Consider the following 20,796-nt stretch of genomic DNA (forward strand, 5'->3'; position numbering starts at 1 on the left):
GCCATGTCAGCTGCTTCTCAAACTAGTATCAATGCAACATGTTTTAATGTTGCATGGCAGGTTTTTAGCCTACATCCTGGTATTTTCCCCTAGAAATATCTGCACTAGTAATTTTTGGTGATAAAGCAGAGGTAGTAGAAAAGGGGGTTGGCATTTTTCAGGGCCAGAATTACGGAGTGATGTTTCTGTTATTCTAGCCAGACTGAGAGCAATGAGGGAAACTAGTCAAACTGGTCTAGGTCAATACCATGAAAACACAACCTTTATCCACGGTGCAGTGGTGCTACCTTAGAGGAATGCTGATAGGTTTCAAAAGATTTACTACTTCATACCATCTCAGAATCAAAACATCCATTACCTAGATCATTCAATACAAAACACTGTGGGGTTGATTTACTAAAACTGGAGTGTGCAAAATCTGGTGCAGTTCAGCATAGAAACCAATCAGCTTCCAGGTTTTATTGTCAAAGTTTAAATGAACAAGCTGAAGTTAGAAGCTCATTGGCCACCATGCACACCTGCACCATATTTTGCACTTCCCAGTTTTAGTAAATCAACCCCACTGTGTCTATACAGAAGACATATCTGTCGTCAGTCTGGTGTCCAAGCGCAAACATCTGAATAATTACTGTGTGATATTGACTTCTGCCATTGCTCCTTGTCTGGATTTAAAGCAGATCTTCACCCTGAAAATAAACTGCCCACCTCTCCAACACTTTGTCACATCAATATCCCTTTATTTTCTTGGCTTACCCCCCCCCCCCAGCTTTGACCTGCTCTCTCATCCCCAGAATGACATGCAATGCTCCCGATGCCTTCTAGGAACTGCATGGCACAAATCCCAGGAGGAGTAATCTTCCAATCAAAAAAAGGAGGAAGGCCTAGCAGCATGTCATCAGGAGGCAGATGTCTGAACCCAGATTAGAGAGCCACCTCCTGATGATGACACTGCAGAAAATGGCAGCGAGGTGGCAGCAGAAAAGTGGATCTCAGCAGAACAGTGCTGGATCCACTGGGTGGTCAAGCATCTGAATTAAGGATAAACCAGCATCAGGTAAGCAAGGATTAAAAAAAAAATAATACACTGTAAGCATGGGGCGGTTGAAGGTACTCTTTAAGCAAGGCAGGAAGGATAAACAATAAGTTAAAAGAAAAAACACCTTCCAAATTGTTTTTCATGTTACATATTAATACTGTTATTTTTTCTACATATGCACATTCAGGGCTGGTTCCCACCAGATATACTGGGACTGCGTTGAGCGGCTATTCCAGTACAGTCCCACTGCATGCACACGTTAAAATGCCTTGTCTCCTAAGTGACTTTAAAGTTGAGTGCACATCAGGCAGGTCAACAGATATTTTTCAGCCCTTGCAAAATCTTTAAAAAGAGAAAACATGGGTAGATGTACATGTATTGCAAAAAATGAAGTCACTTTTTTTTTGCCCTGACATACACATTTAGGAACCAGTCCTAAATACAACATTTATGAATGGTTATAAGTGGATTTCTACAAAATTTTCCCCATAATTTGTACTTGCCGTGGAAAGGCTGCTTCAGATTCACCCTTATGTAGTCATGTTATTCTAGCACCCATTAATTATACATTCCATACATTCCAGCAAACTTGTGTTAAGTTACAATTTATGCAGAAGTACACTTGAACCAGCCAAACAGCAGCTTTCTTCACTATCATTTGTTGAAGTAAAAAAAAAAAAAAAATAAATTCCCCCATCCACACAATAGAGATCAGGCCATCTTTCAATTTGTGAAGTCTATGGAAACCTTAAATTTTGAATTAAAAAAAAAAAAAAAAAGAAGAAGGAAGAAGCAGCACAGTGGAAGGAGGACAAAAATACACCTGATGTACACTCACCGGCCACTTTATTAGGTACACCTTGCAAGTGCCAAGAAAATATCCCGCACACCATTACACCACCACCAGCCTAAGCCGTTGATACAAGGATGGATCCATGCTTTCATGTTGTTTACACGAATTCTGACCCTACCATCTGAATGTCGAAGCAACCAGTCTGCCCATTCTCTTCTGACATCAACAAGGAATTTTCGTCCACACAACTGCCGCTGACTGGATATTTTCTCTTTTTTGGACCATTCTCTGTAAACCCTAGAGATGGTTGTGTATGAAAATCCCAGTAGATCAGCAGTTTTTGAAATACTCAGACCAGCCCGTCTGGCACCAAACAACCATGCCACATTCGAAGTCACTTAAATTCATTTTTCATCCCCATTCTGATGCTCGGTTTGAACTTTAGCAACCCGTTTTCACCATGTCTACATGCCTAAATACATTGAGTTGCTGCCATGTGATTGGCCAATTAGCAATTTGTGTTACCAAGCAATTGAACAGGTGTACCTAATAAAGTGTCCAGCAAGTGTATATTGATACGTTTGTGTGCGTCTACCCAAAGATCAATAATTAACTTTCCATCACACTTTTTAAACCGCTGTCCAGAAACAGCCATGTGCATTTCACTTGTTATGGTTGGTCAGACAGGGAGAATTTGAGGTTATTTAGTGGTCAGACTGGGTAAACTACATTTTTTTGAATGGGTGTTGTACCTTCTTAATAAATAATCAGCATGCACACAAGAGATTGAGTAAAACGATCCATATCTGTGTCATCTCCCGTGTCCAGATAACTTCTGTTAATAACAGGTCTTTTCAGAACTAAGTACTGAAACCTATTAGCACTCCTTTGTCTGTTTATTATGGCTATTTGTAATATAAGGGTTAAGGTACGCTTTTAAGTAGAAAAATGTTCTAAGATATGAACAGAAGCATCTGAAAGCTGCATACAACTTGAAGAGCAGATGAGCTTTAGCTAAAGGAGCCCTCAAAAAATCATTACCAATATTTAACTAGCATTTTAAGTAGTAGATGGCAAGTGCAATACTTTGCAGACTCCGATTTTAAAAAATAACAAATGCACATTTTTTTTACCTGCAAAAATATGTGCATTTATTGCTTTTTAATTAAAGGTTAACTTAGCTTTAAAGTAGGTTTAAATAACAAAAAAATAAAAGAAACATATGAATACATTCTAGAAATGAATTACCTTCTCACTGGGAGTGATGAGATAAATGGCTTCCAGGCTCGGAATGGGCTCTCTTCTCTTATTAACATCTTCAACAACTGTGTACAGGAAAGAAAAATGGATACACGTGACACTATTCTCTCCCAGTCTAATAAATTCAAGTGTATGTAAACCCCAGCAATGCACTTCTCTTTCAAATTTTATATCCTTTGGTCTGTTTAAAATATAATTGAAAGCATTTTGGTATATCTGGAGCACGAAATTACAAAATGCCTTACCGCCACACTTCCTTAGTAAGAGGGCTGCTAATAGCATACCTCACACTGTGCGAATTAGATCTCTCAATATTACTACAATCTCCCTCAGTGAATTCTCAGGGCTATTCATTTCAGAAACTATTAGCCTTGAGCCTCCACTGTGAGAGTGAGAGAGAGAGAGAGAGAGAGAGAGAGAGAGAGACGACTGTAGTATTATTGAGAGATTTTGGTATATCTATTTGATATGTACAGAAAAATACCTGTTATTTGTGTCATAATTTTAGAGCTGTCCTCTGCACACTTTCTGTGTTATCTCAATTAACCCAATTAGAACTCCTAATTATCTTTTATTACTGAATGATAACTGTCTGTGTTGTAAAGATGATGACAATGTGAGGGTTTGAGTAGTTTAGAGAAAGACAAATGGGCAAGGTTGACACCCCTCAGTCCACAAAAAAGCTTTGTGTTGTCAGCATGCAACAAGACTTTAAAGTTGTGTGCAGATCAACAGGTATTTTTCTGCCCTTGCAAAATCTTTAAAAAGATAAAACATGGGTAGCTGTGCATGTATTAAATCAAAAATGCAGCGCTTTAAAACAACAATATATCTGACATAAATATAATGCAAAGTGACAATTAATATACCAAAGCGCTGAAGATGAGTGCAATAAAGTGTCGCTTAAGTGACAATGGTAAGTCTAGGCGACGCACCATTGTCACTTTATTGCGCTCATCTTCAGCGCTTTGGTATATTAATTGTCACTTTGCATTATATTTATGTCAGATATATTGTTGTTTTATGTGTTTTAAAAGCGCTGCATTTTTTATTGATATGTTTTAAGGATTTAGAGGTTTTTTCCTTATGCCAGCTGATTTTACTCCTATTTAAGAAGCGCTTGCTTGTTTTTTTCATTTTAGATGTGCATTTATTGCAAAATATGTAGTCGCATTTTTTTTTTTGCCCTGACGTACACATTAATTTTATTGCTGCTTCTATTTTCCCAAAAAGATGCGGTTGTCATGTTAGGACAAAATGAGGGATTTCAAGCCTTGTGCATTTGGTATCAGGGGCTCCATAGACAAGGTAAATGCAGGCATTGTGTGCTCACTAATCTGATAAGGCTTTCCATTTCATTTTTTTTTCATATGTTTTTTTCTCCGATCTTTTATAATCTGATAAATGATCTTGATAACAGAAATAAATACAGAACAGGTAATTTTGTGCTGTGCACAAATGTGTAAGTGTTGATTTTTACAGGGGTTGCAGTTGCAGAAACCTCTAGCAGTCTAAAGGAACGTTCCTCTACTGTATGACAGTATCTTGAAGCTTGTCCCCAGTCTTCAAAAAAAGATTGAAGTGTCTGACCATCTCTTGCACCACAGTCTCTGACCATTTCCTGAGGCATCTTTTCTCTCTCTTACAGCTTTCTGTAGCATTTAATTAATTAATTATTATGTATGGCCCTTTATCAAGGTCAAGGGACACACCTGAGACCAAAACACTGTATATCAAACAGCCATCCCTGCTATAAACAGTTTAGACATTTTTAAACTTATCAATTTACGGTTTACCATCTATTTATCTACTATTAAAAGCTCATTATTGGCCCCATTGGCCTTGTATATCTGAAACGTCTTTGTCTTGCATTTTTTTTTCCTTCAATACAATTGTTAAAGTGGTTCTAAAGGCTGAATATGGTTCATCATAAAGCAATCAATGCACAAAAGTAAAAAAAACCCTTCAGTATGCAGCTTCCCCCTCAGCCCCCCTAAATACGTACCTGAACCCAATCTCAATGTGCACAAGAGTGGCGGCTTTCCTAGGTTTCTCTCTCCTCACTGGCGGAGACACTGCAGTGGGAGCCATTGGCTCCCAGTACTGTCAATCACAGCCAGTAAAGAGGGAGCATGGGGCAGGACTAAGCCACGCTCTGTGTGTCCCATAGATACACAGAGCCTGCTTGGGAGCGAGCGTGCATGAGTGCCCCCAGAGCAAGCAGCTTGTTCTGGGGGCACTCGGAAAGGGGGAGAGACCAGAAGTGCCAAGGTGGGACCCGAAAAGAGGATTGGGGCTACTCTGAGCAAAACCATTACACAGAGCAAGTATGATGTGTTTATTAATTTAAAGAAAAAATAAAACTGAACCCTTAGAACCAGTTAAAATTTTATTTGTTACCTGGTGACCTGTATACTCAAGAAGCCCCTAACGGCTATGCAAATTTACCCTAACCTATTTGTAACCAACACTCCTTTAGAGTGAAATACAGTGTATCAGCATTATGTAGGGAGTATGATTTTTTTTTTTTGTGGTAACTGTTTCAAATAGAATTTTAGGTAGTTAAATTAACCTGTCTGAAAATTCTAATCAGTAAACTAAAATTTCTACTCAGCACCTCCACAAACTAGTATTGAATCCCAGAAAAAAAACAAAAAAAAAACACCCTCTATTACTTTTGGGTATGTGGCATGCATGCACAGTCCCCATGACCTCCAACAATGCAGTGCTCAGTGTTCAAATGAACAGCTGCCTTTTCTGAGCACTATTATATAATTCTATAATATAATATATTTCTATAATATAATATATTTCTATTAAATAATGAGAGGAGCCTGTCTACCAATAAGCCAACAGCCAGAAGCTATTTAAGACGAGGGGATCTAGCAGCATATTTTTTTCCACTTTGTAAGGTGCCAAGATTAGCTCAAACATACTACTAGAAGTTTAGAGGGGACCCTGTGGTTACAAATGTATCCAGAGCAGGCCAAATTTGTGTTGTATTTAATACCTTGATGTAAACATCTAGCTGACAAGTCACAAATTAAGACACATCTTACAATATCAGAATCTTTGTACTTTATTTCCTATGACAACTGCACCCCAACTTACTAGTTATGCCTTCATCCAGTATATCAGACATCTTACAGCACGAAGACAGTATGCGCATACTGGTGTGATCGACCAGCAGGACCTTGAGGAAGGAAGACATAATGACAAGATAAGGCACTTCTTATTGCTGTCCACACTAAAGCACTGCGTCTGCTGTTTGAGCAGAAAAGGATTAGTATAAAACAGGGGTTCAGTACTGCAAAAAATTTGTGTTACCCAAAAATACTATGGAATTTAATGCCTGGTGTCACGGATCCACGATCGCCGCCACCAACAGGCGACAATCACACGACCGCAACTAACAGTAATATGTCACACCCACGGCGTCAGACCCCAGACCTTCTCACCAAACTCGTGACCGAAGGACCGGCTGATCTAAAACCGCGGTGTGACGCGTGTATTTGTTACAGAGATGTAACAAATAGTAGCGTCTCTTCAAAAGGCAAGAATTCGTGAATTGCAGGTAAGCGCTTAAAAAACAGTTTAACACTTTCAGAAAGAAAGATTTATTACTAAAAGCGTCAAACAGGTACACAAATATTTACAAAGAGATATCACAAAAATATATATATATATGTATACAAAGACACAGCAAACAGAGAATAGCGAGGAAATTACAGGGTTAAGGTTACTTGCCTTGCCTGGTTTTGCAGACTCCAGTGGCAGAGCAGGGTGACTCGTTTAGTCTCCTTTGGTTACGATGTTAACTCGGAGACTTCTGTTAAAACTCTCTCTCTAGGCTGGTCAGCCTCTTTTTTAAAAGTCCCTCTCAAAGGGGAGGGGGGGGGGGCTCTGACTACATGTTTTGGGAGTGGTCATTGGGAAACTCAGTTAAAACTAAGGCTTCATAATCCATGACATGAAACATACAGCTGACCTGAGGAATGTGCAATTACTCTGGTCAGTTTGATAATGTGTGGTCTTACATAGTTTTGGGTGACAAAAGTTACACTTCAGCAGACAGCTTGGCTCCAATCTTATGTCTTAACCTGGTTGTCCCACACCATCTGTCAGGAGATAACGTTTGCCTCACAGGAATGCAGGGGGGATGTGAGGAATGATTCGAGGAATACCTCAAATACAGCAAGGAAAAGGAGAACTCCGCTTCCAGCTCTGATGAGCTAGTTTGTTGCAAAAAAAAAAGGTTGAAGGAGAACTCCGCTCCGACTCTGATGAGCAGGTTTGCTACACCTGGCTGTTTTTTTTTTGTGTTAATTTTCCTGCCGGTCCAATGAAAACAGTGTACAAGTGATGTACATTTTAGAGTAGGGTGTACAAGCTTCTGACTTTCCTGGGCCACATAAGAGGAGTTGTCTTGGGCCACACATAAAATACAATAACGAAAAGGATAGCTGATGAGCAGAAAATGTCGTGCAGATCACAAGTTAACAATCACCGATATAGATAATGCACCTGAGTGATAAAACTTCATTTTGTTTCATATTTATTTTGAAAGTAAAAGAGGACAACATAACACTAGTGTGATATTTGGCACAGTTTTTGATAAATTAAATTCTCAAGGTGCTCATCAGATATTCTGGCTCTAAGTTTGCCCTTTGTGAACTTCATCCTTGAAAATATTTGCTCAGAAATACAGGCGCTGATGAAAACTGATGATATGAATAAGGCGTGATTGTGAAGAGTGGGATATTTTTCTTTTGGAAGATAAAAGTCCAGGAAAGGGACAAATTTTGTCCCAAAAAATGTCAAATTTTTCTTCATCTGTATGTGTTCGCTAAGTGTACATGCATTTTTCCAAAAAAAAAAAGTTGTCACTTTAATGATATATTGCTCATGCATGCCATGGGTATATGTGAAATAACACCCCAAACCACATTCTCCTACGTCTCCCGAGTATGGGGATACCACATGTGAGAGACTTTTTGGCAGTCTAGCTACATACAAGCCCCCAAAATCCAATGACCACCTACATGCTTTCAAAGGGCATATTTCCTCATATCACTTCCCCACTACCTATCACCCTATATACTGACACTGTACTAATGGCACTTGTCGGGTGATGGGGTGATCAAAGGGTTAATAGGGGTGGTCAAAGGGTTAAATGTGCTAATCTACCGTGTGTAAAATGTAGAAATGTAGTGCTTTTACTTGGTGCCGGTGCCGTGTTCTCTCTTCTCTCCCTGGACAGACGGGGGGGACCAGTGTGGGGCGCAGATGCATTCACACCCCATAATAGGAAGAGACGTAAGATTACGTCGCTTTGCCAAGAGCTGCTGCTCGCCCGCAAAATGTGGGTAAGTGGTTGGCAATTAGTTTTTTTTTTTTGTTTAATACTCTTATCAGAATACTACAATGTTACCATAGTAACATTGTACTACTGGGGGGGGTGATCAGGAATTTTCTTTTCTTTGTTTTTTTACACTTTGGTTTGCAGAAGAAATAAAGATCATTTCTCCTGCAATGCAAAGCTTGAACTGTCATGAATGAGTTAAGTTTTGACAGCTCAGGATAGCGATCTGTGATTGGCTGGAGCTGGTCACATGGTACAGAGTGCTGTGATTGGCCTGCATGTATCATGTGACAGCTGTGGGCCAATTACAGCTCACTAGGAAGAGGAGCAGAACTGTTGTGAATCAATCTCATTCATAACAGCTTTGCTTACACTGTGATCATGTGATCGCATAGCGATCACATGATCACAGGTCCCGTTCACCGAGATCTTCATTCTGCTGGACACAGCAGTCGCAAGGGGGGAGTACTGAGCACCTGCTCGGGAACACAGCGCCCCCCTGTGTTAGTACAGCCAGAGCGTTTTGCCTGTAGCTGCAGTACATTGTGGGCGGGAAATGGTTAAAGTAAGAATGCTAATCTTCATCAGAAGCTGGAAAGCTTGAACCTGATCCACAAGGGACCAGAAGCATAGCTATCCTAGTCAGCAGAGTTAATATCAGCAGCGTATTAAGGTTACCAGTGGGGGGAATGGGGGTGGGGGGGAGAAAAGTGTAAAGTCGCTAAGGGACCGATATATAAAGGATTCATGGATCCCATGTTCTATCAAAATTTGATGTGTTACTATGAAGGGTACAGGTGAGTCTATCATTGACCATAATCCAGTTAAGTTTATTCTTTACACAGTTAAGAGGAACCGACTTCTTCCAATATTTAGCAATAACAATTCTTGCCACTAAAAACATCAGGCAGTTTTAGAAAGAGGGTTGACTTCAGGGATCAACAGATACTTACTACCGTCACTGAGGAAATAAATTTAAAAAGTGTTGCTAAACCCACAACAGTAAAACCAGTCTGTATATGCAGCAAAGCATGCTTGTTATACTCACTGTGGAACCTAAGGGGTTAATCCTCTGCATTGTGTAAAAAGGCTGTTTTGATCCTTTTTTCTCTGCCCCTCCTCTTGTTGAAAATGACCACCTGATACAGACTGAATCTGTAGTCACATGATCAGTTTGGGGTGTATTGTTAGAGAGTTAGAGATGTTTTTGTTTTTTTTTTTCTTGGGAAAGTGCCAATCAGTACTGTCCACACAGAGGATCACTGGTTTCACATCCTCCTAGAGCAGAAAGAAAACTCCTCCTACAAGCTTTAACCAGTGCTCTGCTGGACACTGAAAGAAGTCACAAGCCTGCTATATACTGCTGATGAGAAAAGGTATTTAGCAGTTTATATTTACTAAAATATTTGCATTTCCATGCTCTGTGTACTGTGGGAGACCAGATATAGTGAATGCAGGGTCCAGGTTTAGTAACACTTTAAACCTCCGAATCCAAAATCTGGTCACTATAGGGCTTTGCCACCAGATTGACACATAGTTCCCATCTGGCCGCAACGCCAGAAAACAGTGGGCAATGTGGCCAGGTGCATTTTGCAACCCGGGTAAGCACCAAGTACCAACATAAAAGTGTTTTATAGTTAGCTTGTATTAATGGAAATTAGAGAACGCATAACCGATATCTTGTCACTCAGATAAGTCAAAAGGTAAGATTCAGGTCCCGTTCCCACTGATTAATATAAGGAAGCTTGGAAGTCAGATCCATAAGGGATGCTGTTTTTTTTTAATGGTACAGTCTAGTTCCTATAAATGGATCTGAGTGTACCAACCTCACAAAGCAACATGCCACTGAGGCCACAGGCGCCAGGTTTATTTCTGTGTTTAATGTGTAAATATACACAGACTTATACAACCATAAATGACCTGATGTCAAAGTAAAAGCCATCTGAGGCTACCAAAGTGGAGAACTTAATTCAATAAGCTGGAAAATACAAAAGGTTAAAATAAGTATTGAACACGTCACCATTTTTCTCAGTAAATACTGTATATTTCTAAAGGTGCTATTGACATGGAATTTTCACCACATGTTGGTAACAACCCATGCAATCTATATATACAAAGAAACCAAAACAAGCAAGTTCAGAAATTAAGTTATGTGTAATAAAATGGAACGACACAGGGGAAAAGTATTGAACACATGAAGAAAGGGAGGTGCAAAAAAGGCATGGAAAGCCAAGACATCAGCTGAAATCTATCAGCAATTAGAAAGCAATCCTGCCCCTTGTCAGTGCAAATTAATGTCAGCTGGTTCAGTCTCAACTGGTGGCCTATAAAAAGGTGTCTCATTACTAAGGTGTCACACAAGAAACATCTCATGATGGGTAAAATCAAAGTGCTCTCCAAAGACCTTTGCAACCTTATTGTTGCAAAACATACTGATAGCATTGGTTACAGAAGGATTTCTAAACTTCTGAATGTTCCAGTGGGCACTGTTGGGGCCATAATCCAGAAGTGGAAAAAACATAATTTCACCATAAACCGGCCATGACCAGGTGCTCCGTGCAAGATTTCTGACGAGTGAAAACAATTATCAGAAGAACTGTACAAGAGCCAAGGACCACTTGTGGACAGCTTCAGAAAGACCTGGAATTAAATAAAACAAAAAGTAATACACTCAACTGCCATGGCCTGTATGCACGCTCACCATGCAAGATTCCTTTGCAGAAGAAAAAGCATGTTGAAGATTATTTGAGGTTTGCTGCACAACATTTAGACAAGCCTGTGAAATACTGAGAGAATATACCCACTTCCATACCAGGCACTTTTACCCCCTTCCTGCCCAGGCCATTTTTCAGGTTTCAGCGCTCTCACACTTTGAATGACAATTGCGCGGTCATACAACATTGTACCCAAACTAAAATGTTATAATTTTCTTCACACAACTAGAGCTTTTTTTGGTGGTATTTAATCACCGCTGGGGTTTTTATTTTCTGCTAAATTAACAAAAAAAGACCAAAAATGTTGAAAAAAACCCCCACGTTTTTCTTTGTTTCTGGTATAAAAGTTTGCAAATAAATAATTGTTCTTCATAGATTTAGGCCAAAATGTATTCTACTACATGTCTTTGGTGAAAATAACCCAAGTTAGTATTTATTCTTTAGTCTGTAAGAAAGTTATAGAGTTAACAAACTATGGGATATATCTGAAAATTGATCAGTCCTGAAGTACTGACGGCCAATCTAATTTCTTGAGGTCCAAGAATGTCAGAACAGTACAGATATCCCCCAAATGACCCCTTTTTGCAAAGTAGACAGTCCGACGTAATTCAACACAGGCATGGCGAGTTTTTTGAAGTTGTAATTTATTGTCAATTTTTCGGAAATTAATAAAAAAACTGATTTTCACTATTTTTGTTTTTACATACTGTCACCAGTGCAGTACAGCGTCATCATATAACTGGCATGGCGGTGATCAGGGACACTGACTGGTGACAGTGCGAAAAAAAAAAAAAATGGCCGGTGACAGATCGCGTGGCTCTGCGGACCGGCAAACTGCGCATGCCTGAAAGGACGCCATATGGCGTCCACCCGGAGGGACGAGGTGTTTTGCCGGGTGCCATCTGGCTATTGGCCGGGCGGGAACCTGTTAATCTGGTCAGATGAGACCAAAATTGAACTCTTTGGATGCCGTAATACACACCATGTTTGGAGGTCAAATGGCGCTGCACATCACTCCAAAAATACCTTCACAACAGTGACGTTTGGTGGTGGGAACATCATGGTGTGGGGCTGTTTTTAGCATATGGTACTGACAAACCTCATGAAGGAAGGATGAATGGAAAATGGAAAATGCTGCCATCTACCAGGATGATAAAGATGAAACGAGGGTGGACATTTCAGCAAGACAATGATCCCAAACACAAAGCCAAGGAAACTCTCATATGGTTTCAAAGAAAGAAAATAAAGCTGTAGAACGGCCCAGCCAATCAACTGACTTGAATCCAATAGAAAATCTATGGAAAAAACTAAAGATCAAAGTTCATAGAAGTGGCCTACAGCACCTTCAAGATTTGAAGACTGTGTGGAAGAATGGGCCAAAATCACACCTGAGCAATGCATGAGACTAGTTTCTCCATCCAGGAGGCATCTTGATGCTGTCATAACCAACAAAGGATTTTGTACGAAGTATTAAATACATTTCAGTTAGCGTGTTCAATACTTTTTCCCTGTGTCATTCCATTTTATTACACATAACTTTATTTCTGATTTTATTTGTTTTGGTCCCTTTGTATATGTGGATTGCATAAATTGGTACCAACATGTGGTGAAGATTGTCAATAGCACCTTTTCAAATGTATTTACTAAGAAAAATGGTGAGGTGTTCAATACCTATTTTGCCCCCTGTATTTATGTCACATGGATAATCCTTCCCCTATTGAGAGAAGTAGGAGACTTGCCATGACTGAACTGTTTCTTGTAACAGTGTTTGACTGGGCAGACACAGATTTTTCTCAATGACACAAATTTCCATATGGAACCATCATTCAGTAGCCACAGATCAGTGACAACAAGTTCTGCTCATCCTTAAAATTGACTAGTGCCACTAACCTGTGTGACATTCTAACTGGTGTGTATATAAAGGAATTCACATCATCAAACTGGATACAAAGATAAAATTAGTACAATTTATTCTAGCCTTCACATAAAGCTCAAATAATATGGAGAAGCTAACCCAATCCTATGTAGGGAAATATAAACTGCAATTGTAACAGTGACACATCTCCAGTTGGGACAACATGGCTTTCCTTATAACATACAACAAAATAACAGCACATTAATTTTTAAAAATTTGTTTTACACAAGTAAAAGTAACAAGACAGAAAATAAAAGTAAAAGTAATGAGGTTGTCAGAACATTAGTGATAGTAATGAGTTTTGACAGGTTGATCACATACCTTCCACTCGCCATCCTTTTTGACACTGGAGATTACCCCATTAAGGATCTCTGAAGGGCAAGAAAAAAATCCAGAGTTAGAGAGAAACTTGGCAGACAAGCAATAGGAAATCAGTAGATGGCAGCTAACCTATGGCTGTAAACCTGATGAATAAAAAAAATAGGTCATAAAATGATAGCAAATATTACTGATCCCCATGCAAATGACCCCAACAGGAAGAGACCACACTGATGCAGGCACAGGCCACTTAAGAGGCATGACACACTGAAGGGAAACAGAGATTACTGCACTTTGCCAGGCATAACCTTATTGAAAAAAAAATTTTTTTTTTTAGTTTCTACCATTGTAAGACCAGGACTTCCTGACATTTTTGTTCACATGTAACAATTGGTATTTTTTGCTACAAAAGGTCTTAGAACCCCCAAATATTATATTTTTATAAGCAGAGGCCCTAGAGAGAACACTGAGGAAATAGATACCAAACATTGCATGCTTTAAAACTGCGCATGCCCGTGCAACAGCGACAAATGACTTAAATTTTACTATCCATAGGCAATGCTGTAAAAGCCTTTACAGGTTACCACTGTAGATCTATACAGGACGTCTGGTGCTAGAATTATTGTCCTCGATCTGACATTCGCAAATGTATGGGATGATTGCTGTTTGTGTGCACACTGGTCCAATGCGTGTGTGCGTCCTTGCATGCTAGCATGTGGGAACAGGGGTGCTTTAAAATTATTTATGTATTTTTACACTGTCAGTTTATATTTATTTTGTTATCACTTTAATTTTTGTCACAGGGAATATAAATATCTCTTGTAATAGTAATAGGCAGCGACAGGGACTCTTTATGGAGAGATCTGGGGTCTATTAGACCCCAGATGTCTCCTCTGGGCTTAAAAGCATCTGATCACATCTGATCGGTGTGATCAGATATCTTCCAAATTTAAACATGGAGCCGTTTACATCCAGTGATGCCCATCACTTCCAGTTTCCTATACCAGAGGTGATCAGAGCCGTTCTGGTCTTTGATTACCTCTATGGTCAGCCAGCTGGTCGCTCAGGTCTCGATTAAGCGGTTAGCTTACAAGGGAGGAGATTGTGTGCTCCTCCATACTTAAAGCTATCAGGTATTGTTACTGGATGCAAAGGAGACGAGAGCTCTGGCAAGGGGAGTATTGGGTTGGGACCTTTAGGGCCCTTTTCCATGGGTGGTTTGCATTCTGATCAGCAGGGAATCCACTCAGAGATCCCCTGAGGATTGGAGCAGAGCTGGGCAGATGACAGGTCTGTGTCCACTCAGTTTATGCAGAGCGGACATGGACAGAGCCCACTCTGCTCATTGGGCTGTCGAGAGTAAACAAACTTTGCTGTCTGTTTACACAAGGCTGCTTCTGATCTGGTCTGCACATTCATAAGAGGACGCATTCCTCCATTTTTTTTTTTGCAGTCACATCAGACCTGAAGGTAGGCGGGTGAAAACAAACACAAGTCCATTTACACCCACTGGTCCATAGGAATGCATGAACCTTCTGATCAGGTCCACCTGAAAAACTGACAGGTGGACCTGATCAGATTGCCCATGTGAAAGGGCCCTTACAAAAGGTAATGTTATTCTGCCCTGAATAGGGCAAGGCGGCAATGCCTACTAAATCAGAGTAAAGCAACCTTGAGCAAATTTGATGCAACAAGTTACTCTAAGCCAGGGTTTCTCAACCAGGGTTCCTTCAGAGGTTGCTAGGGGTTCCTTGAGCAATTAGCAGTTTCTGCATCTCAGATAAGTTTCCACTGACACCATTAATCATTTTAGTTATCTGTTAGGGTGAGATTCTCCCCAGTGACCACAAGTGTGAGGAGCATTCTTCCCACTGACCGTCACACTAATGTATTATGAGTTATAAATATAGTACTTTTTAGCAGGGGTTCCCCGAGCCTGGAATGTTATTTCAAGGGCTCCTCTGAGTTGAAAAGGTTGAGAAAGACTGCTCTAACCCAATGAAGCATATTCTCTGGAGTTGTTGGTTAATTATGAACCTAAAATCAGGAACTTGCAGAAGCTCAGCTACATAAAAAACAAAGAAACAATACATAAACGTGTAAAAAAAAAAAAAAAAATCGCATACACGCAAATATAGGGACTAAGACACACAAATAAAACCATACATACAACATGGGCAATAAATTGCAGTGTTTACAGAAATAACATTCATAAAAGCAGAAGATATCCAAGTTGTAGTTTAAGGCCACATGGATTTCTAGTGGACCCGAACTCAAAAGTAAAGACCTGTCAACTTACAGGGGGCATCTGTTCATTTAACAGCAGTACCCTGAAAAATACACCTTTTTTCTTGAATTTCAGCGCGACAGCTTGAGAGGAGAGAAATGCCGATAACCGACATTTCCGTGTTTACATGTGATCAGCTGTGATTGGACACAGCTGATCACATGACCGAGCCGACATCTTCGGCTCTTTCCGAGGGACACAGCGCACCGGCGATCGCCGCGCGCGCCCTGAGCTGCGCATGTGCAGTGAGAATGGTAGGACGTCATATGACGTCCTATCAGAACGAGAGAACCACCTTGCGCCCGTCATTGTACTATAGGACGGGCGGAAGGTGGTTAAAAAAGCACTACAAGAGTACAAAGTTAAGGCCTCATGCATACTGGGTGTCAAAAAATCATTTTTAAAAGGTGTTTTTCTGCCTCTAAATACCCCTCCATGCACACGTTTAGAGCTTGAACATTCATTCAGTAAAATGGCCAGAATAAATTAATATTCTGACCAATGGAAAGAATATAAGTCCAAATGCATATGCAAAACATGTCTTAAGGCACTTTTTTTACACTGCTTTTCTTCCTGCCAGGAGAAATGGCATTCAGAAGAGCTGGGAAAACACCCATGAAGCCTAAAAAGTCCACCCATGATATGAATTTTATATATTCCACTGCAACCAGATTTAGCAATGGAAGTAGAACTGAAGCCTCTTGTAGCAAGATTCTATGCTCTGTAATACACATCTACAGAGAATGGGGCAGAATCTCCTGGATTTGCTTGCCCTTGATTTTCTCCAGTCTGATTCCAAGCCAGATAAACCTGAAATATTAGGGAGAAATAAAGAACTATAGCTATTCACAGGGTTCGAAAAATTGGTGAACAAAATGAATGCCGAAATGGGCACATGATGCCACCTCCCTCAGTCCCTCTCTGTGATAAAGCAGAGTAAGACGAAATTGCGCTTTATAAACACATTTCATATGTGTTTTCATTACCAAATACAGGTGAAACTCAAAAAATTAGAATATCATGCAAAAGTTCATTTATTTCAGTAATGCAACTTAAAAAGGTGAAACTAATATATGAGATAGACTCATTACATGCAAAGCAAGATACTTCAAGCCGTGATTTGTCATAATTGTGATGATTATGGCTTACAGCTCATGAAAACCCCAAATCCACAATCTCAGAAAATGAGAATATTGTGAAAAGGTGCAATATTCTTGGCTCAAAGTGTCCCACTCTAATCAGCTAATTAAGCCATAACACCTGCAAAGGGTTCCTGACCCTTTAAATGGTCTCTCAGTCTGGTTCAGTAGGAATCACAATCATGGGAAAGACTGATGACCTGACAGCTGTGCAGAAAACCATCCTTGACACCCTCCATAAGGAGGGAAAGCCTCAAAAGGTAATAGCAAAAGAAGTTGGATGTTCCCAAAGTGCTGTATCAAAGCACATTAATAGAAAGTTACGTGGAAGGGAAAAGTGTGGAAGAAAAAGGTGCACAAGCAGCAGGGATGACCGCAGCCTGGAGAGGATTGTCAGGAAAAGGCCATTCAAAAGTGTTTGGGACTTTCACAAGGAGTGAACTGAGGCTGGAGTCAGTGCATCAAGAGCCACCACACACAGACGGATCCTGGACATGGGCTTCAAATGTCGTATTCCTCTTGTCAAGCCGCTCCTGAACAACAAAACATCAGAAGCGTCTTACCTGGGCTAAAGAAAAACAGACCTGGTCTGTTGCTCAGTGGTCCAAAGTCCTCTTTTCTGATGAGAGCAACTTTTGCATCTCATTTGGAACTCAAGGACCCAGAGTATGGAGGAAGAATGGAGAGGCACACACTGCAAGATGCTTGAAGTCCAGTGTGAAGTTTCCACAGTCTGTGTTGATTTGGGGAGCCATGTCATCTGCTGGTGTTGGTCCACTGTGCTTCATTAAGTCCAGGGTCAACGCAGCCGTCTACCAGGAGATTTTGGAGCACTTCATGCTTCCTTCCGCAGACGAGCTTTATAGGGATGCTGACTTCATTTTCCAGCAGGACTTGGCACCTGCCCACACTGCCAAAAGCACCAAAACCTGGTTCAATGACCGTGGGATTACTGTGCTTGATTGGCCAGCAAACTCGCCTGACCTGAACCCCATAGAGAATCTATGGGGCATTGCCAAGAGAAAGATGAGAGACATGAGACCGAACAATGCAGAAGAGCTGAAGGCCGCTATTGAAGCATCCTGGTCTTCCATAACACCTCAGCAGTGCCACAGGCTGATAGCTTCCATGCCACGCTGCATTGAGGCAGTAATTGCTGCAAAAGGGGCCCAAACCAAGTACTGAGTACGTATGCATACTTATACTTTTCAGAGGTCCGATATTGTTCTATGTACAATCCTTGTTTTATTGATTGCATGTAATATTCTAATTTTCTGAGATTGTGGATTTGGAGTTTTCATGAGCTGTAAGCCATAATCATCACAATTATCACAAATCACGGCTTGAACTATCTTGCTTTGCATGTAATGAGTCTATCTCATATATTAGTTTCACCTTTTAAGTTGCATTACTGAAACAAATGAACTTTTGCACAATATTCTAATTTTTCGAGTTTCACCTGTAGATAACATTAAGATCATAGTCCATTAGAGAAGTGCACGCTCTAATTCAATGGGTAGCTATTCAAAGCACACAACCAAAAGGTAGCATTTGTGAAATAGTGGAGTGTGTATCAGGGACCTGCACCAGAGCCGTACCACAACTCACTATTAAAGGCGAACTTCAGGTAAACAGCTAGGGTAGAGCTTGACAAATCCCATGCACCAGGTCGACACGGCAACCAGAAATCGCGCCCCGGCGCCTGGGCTTCTCTCAGCCCATCCACTGCTGCCATCAAACATGAATAACGCCTCAGGCAGCCGCCCACTGAGCTCCTCACCTTCTCTCCTCTATTGGCTGCGTATTACATGACTTTGCATGGGGAAACGATCATTGGGCAGGCTGTCAGCCTATCCCCTCTCCACTGGCCACATCATCGCACCCCCTTTTTATGTTTCAATTGTTATTTTAATTTTCTTTCCAAGTAAAAAAACAAAGCATAACAACTGAGCAAATAGATAGCAACGCTCACGCAGTGTTAACTGTACACATATAAAACATAAAGTCGTGATTGGACTGCTTATGAAGCCCAGGACGATCCCGGAAGAGAACATAGCACATGGGAAATAAATGTGTCAATGAACATATGTCCAAGGTCATAATAGCAAACAGTCCCAACCCTGTAATGGAACATAGCCTCATAGATGATCGTAACAAAATAACATTTAGGTGACTAAGTTATGGGATCTGGTCAGCTCCCTCCAGTCCAATTGTGCAGCAGGTCCTGGGTTATTACAGAATGGATCCAACTGTAAAAGTAGTGGGAACCCATAGGGCCTACAGCACCATCTACACTGAGCATCAAAAGGTTAACTGCAAACCATTAAAGCGGTTGATATGTTTTACGAAGTACCAAAACCTATATCCAGTAGACATCTTAATAATCTATCAGAACAATTAACTCCTCGACTAGGTCAAGGTTGTCATAAAACATGAAATAAAGAAGAAGAAAGACTGGGGGAACATGGAAATAAAACAAGGAAAATAAAAGGGAGAAAGAACTAGGAAATAAGATATGAAAAGAAAGAAAAGGAGATCCAACCATGAATCCAGTTCTCACTAACCCAGGAGTGGGCACCGTGCTTCCGGGACTTAGGGTAAGAAAGCCATGGGGCCCAGATCTTTTCAAAAATAGTTTGTTTATCTCGCAAGAGGCTCACAATCTTTTCATTAAACATAAAAACATAATGCATGTGACCTTATGCTTCATCAGAGCTAGATCAACGATCAGAGTTTTCCAAGCGGTACCTATAGTGATTTTAGCCACTGGAAACAAAGTAGATTCAAGTTTGTGTGTGTCACGGGATATTTTTAACTGGTTTGTTTGCTTTCTGCCCCCTTTTGATCCTCCACCCAATTGGGGGGGGGTTTGGAAGGGTAGCTCTCCCAATTGACTAACGATGGCGAGGATGGTACACTGAGGAGCCGACAGTGAGCCCCATCTCTGCCTGATGGCCAAGAGTGAGCATGCTGGGGCCCAGAAGCAAGCTGAACTCTATCTACTCCCCAGGTGAGAGGAGACACCCAAGGCACCTGCCTTCCTGTGGTCTCTGCCTTCTCCCCTGCCAGGCGCCTTCCCCCTCGCCCCCGCTTCAGTGATCTCCTTAGCACCCTGCGCACACTGGATGAGAGGAAAATTGCCCTAGAGCCGCAGCCACTCCACCTCTCAGCTCCTTTCCCCAGCTTCACTTACTGGCTTGCAGTCCCGCTGGTAAGGCAATCTATGGGCGCGGGGGGGGGGGGTCTTTCTGATTTAACGGGGGTCTCTAAGAGGGAGTGCTGACTGCTACTGATCATATTAGCACCCCCCTTAGAGCTCCCCCCATTAGATCAGAGTCCCTTTATAATTAAACCCCCCACAGAGACCCCCCCAATTAAATCAGAGTCCATTTATATTAGCACCCCCCCTTAGAGACCCCTCCCCATTAGAGTCCCTTTGTATTAGTACCCCCTTAGAGACACCTCCCCCCATTATATCACAGTCCCCTTTAATCAGCGATCCCCTTTAGAGATCAGCGGTTGGTCATCTCTGTCACCAAAAACAAATCCCTGCCAGTCAAAAAAAAAAAAAAACTGGCTCCTAATGTTTTTAGCTGGCTCCTAGATTCACAGCAAATTTGTCAAGCCTTGAGATAAAGAGAATGGTTTCATCTGTCTTATAGGCCCCAGACCCTAGTTCCCTCCATAAAGAGTAGCCTTAAAGGCTTGGAGGTCAAGTAGGAAACGGTATGAAAAAAAAAAACACTAACTATGAACTTATACCTTCAGATCTGTTAAAGAGGAACTAATGCAGCCACCATGTCTAAAGACTAATAAGTGCCAATAAATATATTTAAATGTTTGGGTTTAGATACTTTAATTTTTTTTTTTTTTTTTTTTACAACAGAGTGGTTTTATTACATAACAGCGAGCCAGTAAAGCATCCCATAGATTATACAATTTTCTTTCCTTCCACTATGGGTGGAAGAAAAG

At 40.8% G+C, this 20,796-nt stretch overlaps 1 protein-coding gene across 1 annotated transcript in view; it reads right to left on the reverse strand.

Annotated features, from left to right (window-relative positions):
* The window catches only part of STXBP2 (syntaxin binding protein 2), a 78,190-nt gene that overhangs the window by 36,612 nt on the left and 20,782 nt on the right, over positions 1-20,796 (reverse strand). Inside the window, exons 2-4 of the mRNA XM_089661285.1 lie at positions 13,402-13,451; positions 6,201-6,282; positions 3,078-3,154 (exon numbers count right to left, since the gene is read on the reverse strand). Coding sequence (XP_089517411.1) covers positions 3,078-3,154; positions 6,201-6,282; positions 13,402-13,451 — 209 coding nt within the window. The remainder of the gene's footprint in view (positions 1-3,077; positions 3,155-6,200; positions 6,283-13,401; positions 13,452-20,796) is intronic.

Source organism: Staurois parvus, unplaced genomic scaffold (assembly GCF_062004578.1).
Source record: "Staurois parvus isolate SC_StPar_1 unplaced genomic scaffold, SC_StPar_1.0 ptg001328l, whole genome shotgun sequence".
NCBI classification, from domain to species: Eukaryota; Metazoa; Chordata; class Amphibia; order Anura; family Ranidae; genus Staurois; species Staurois parvus.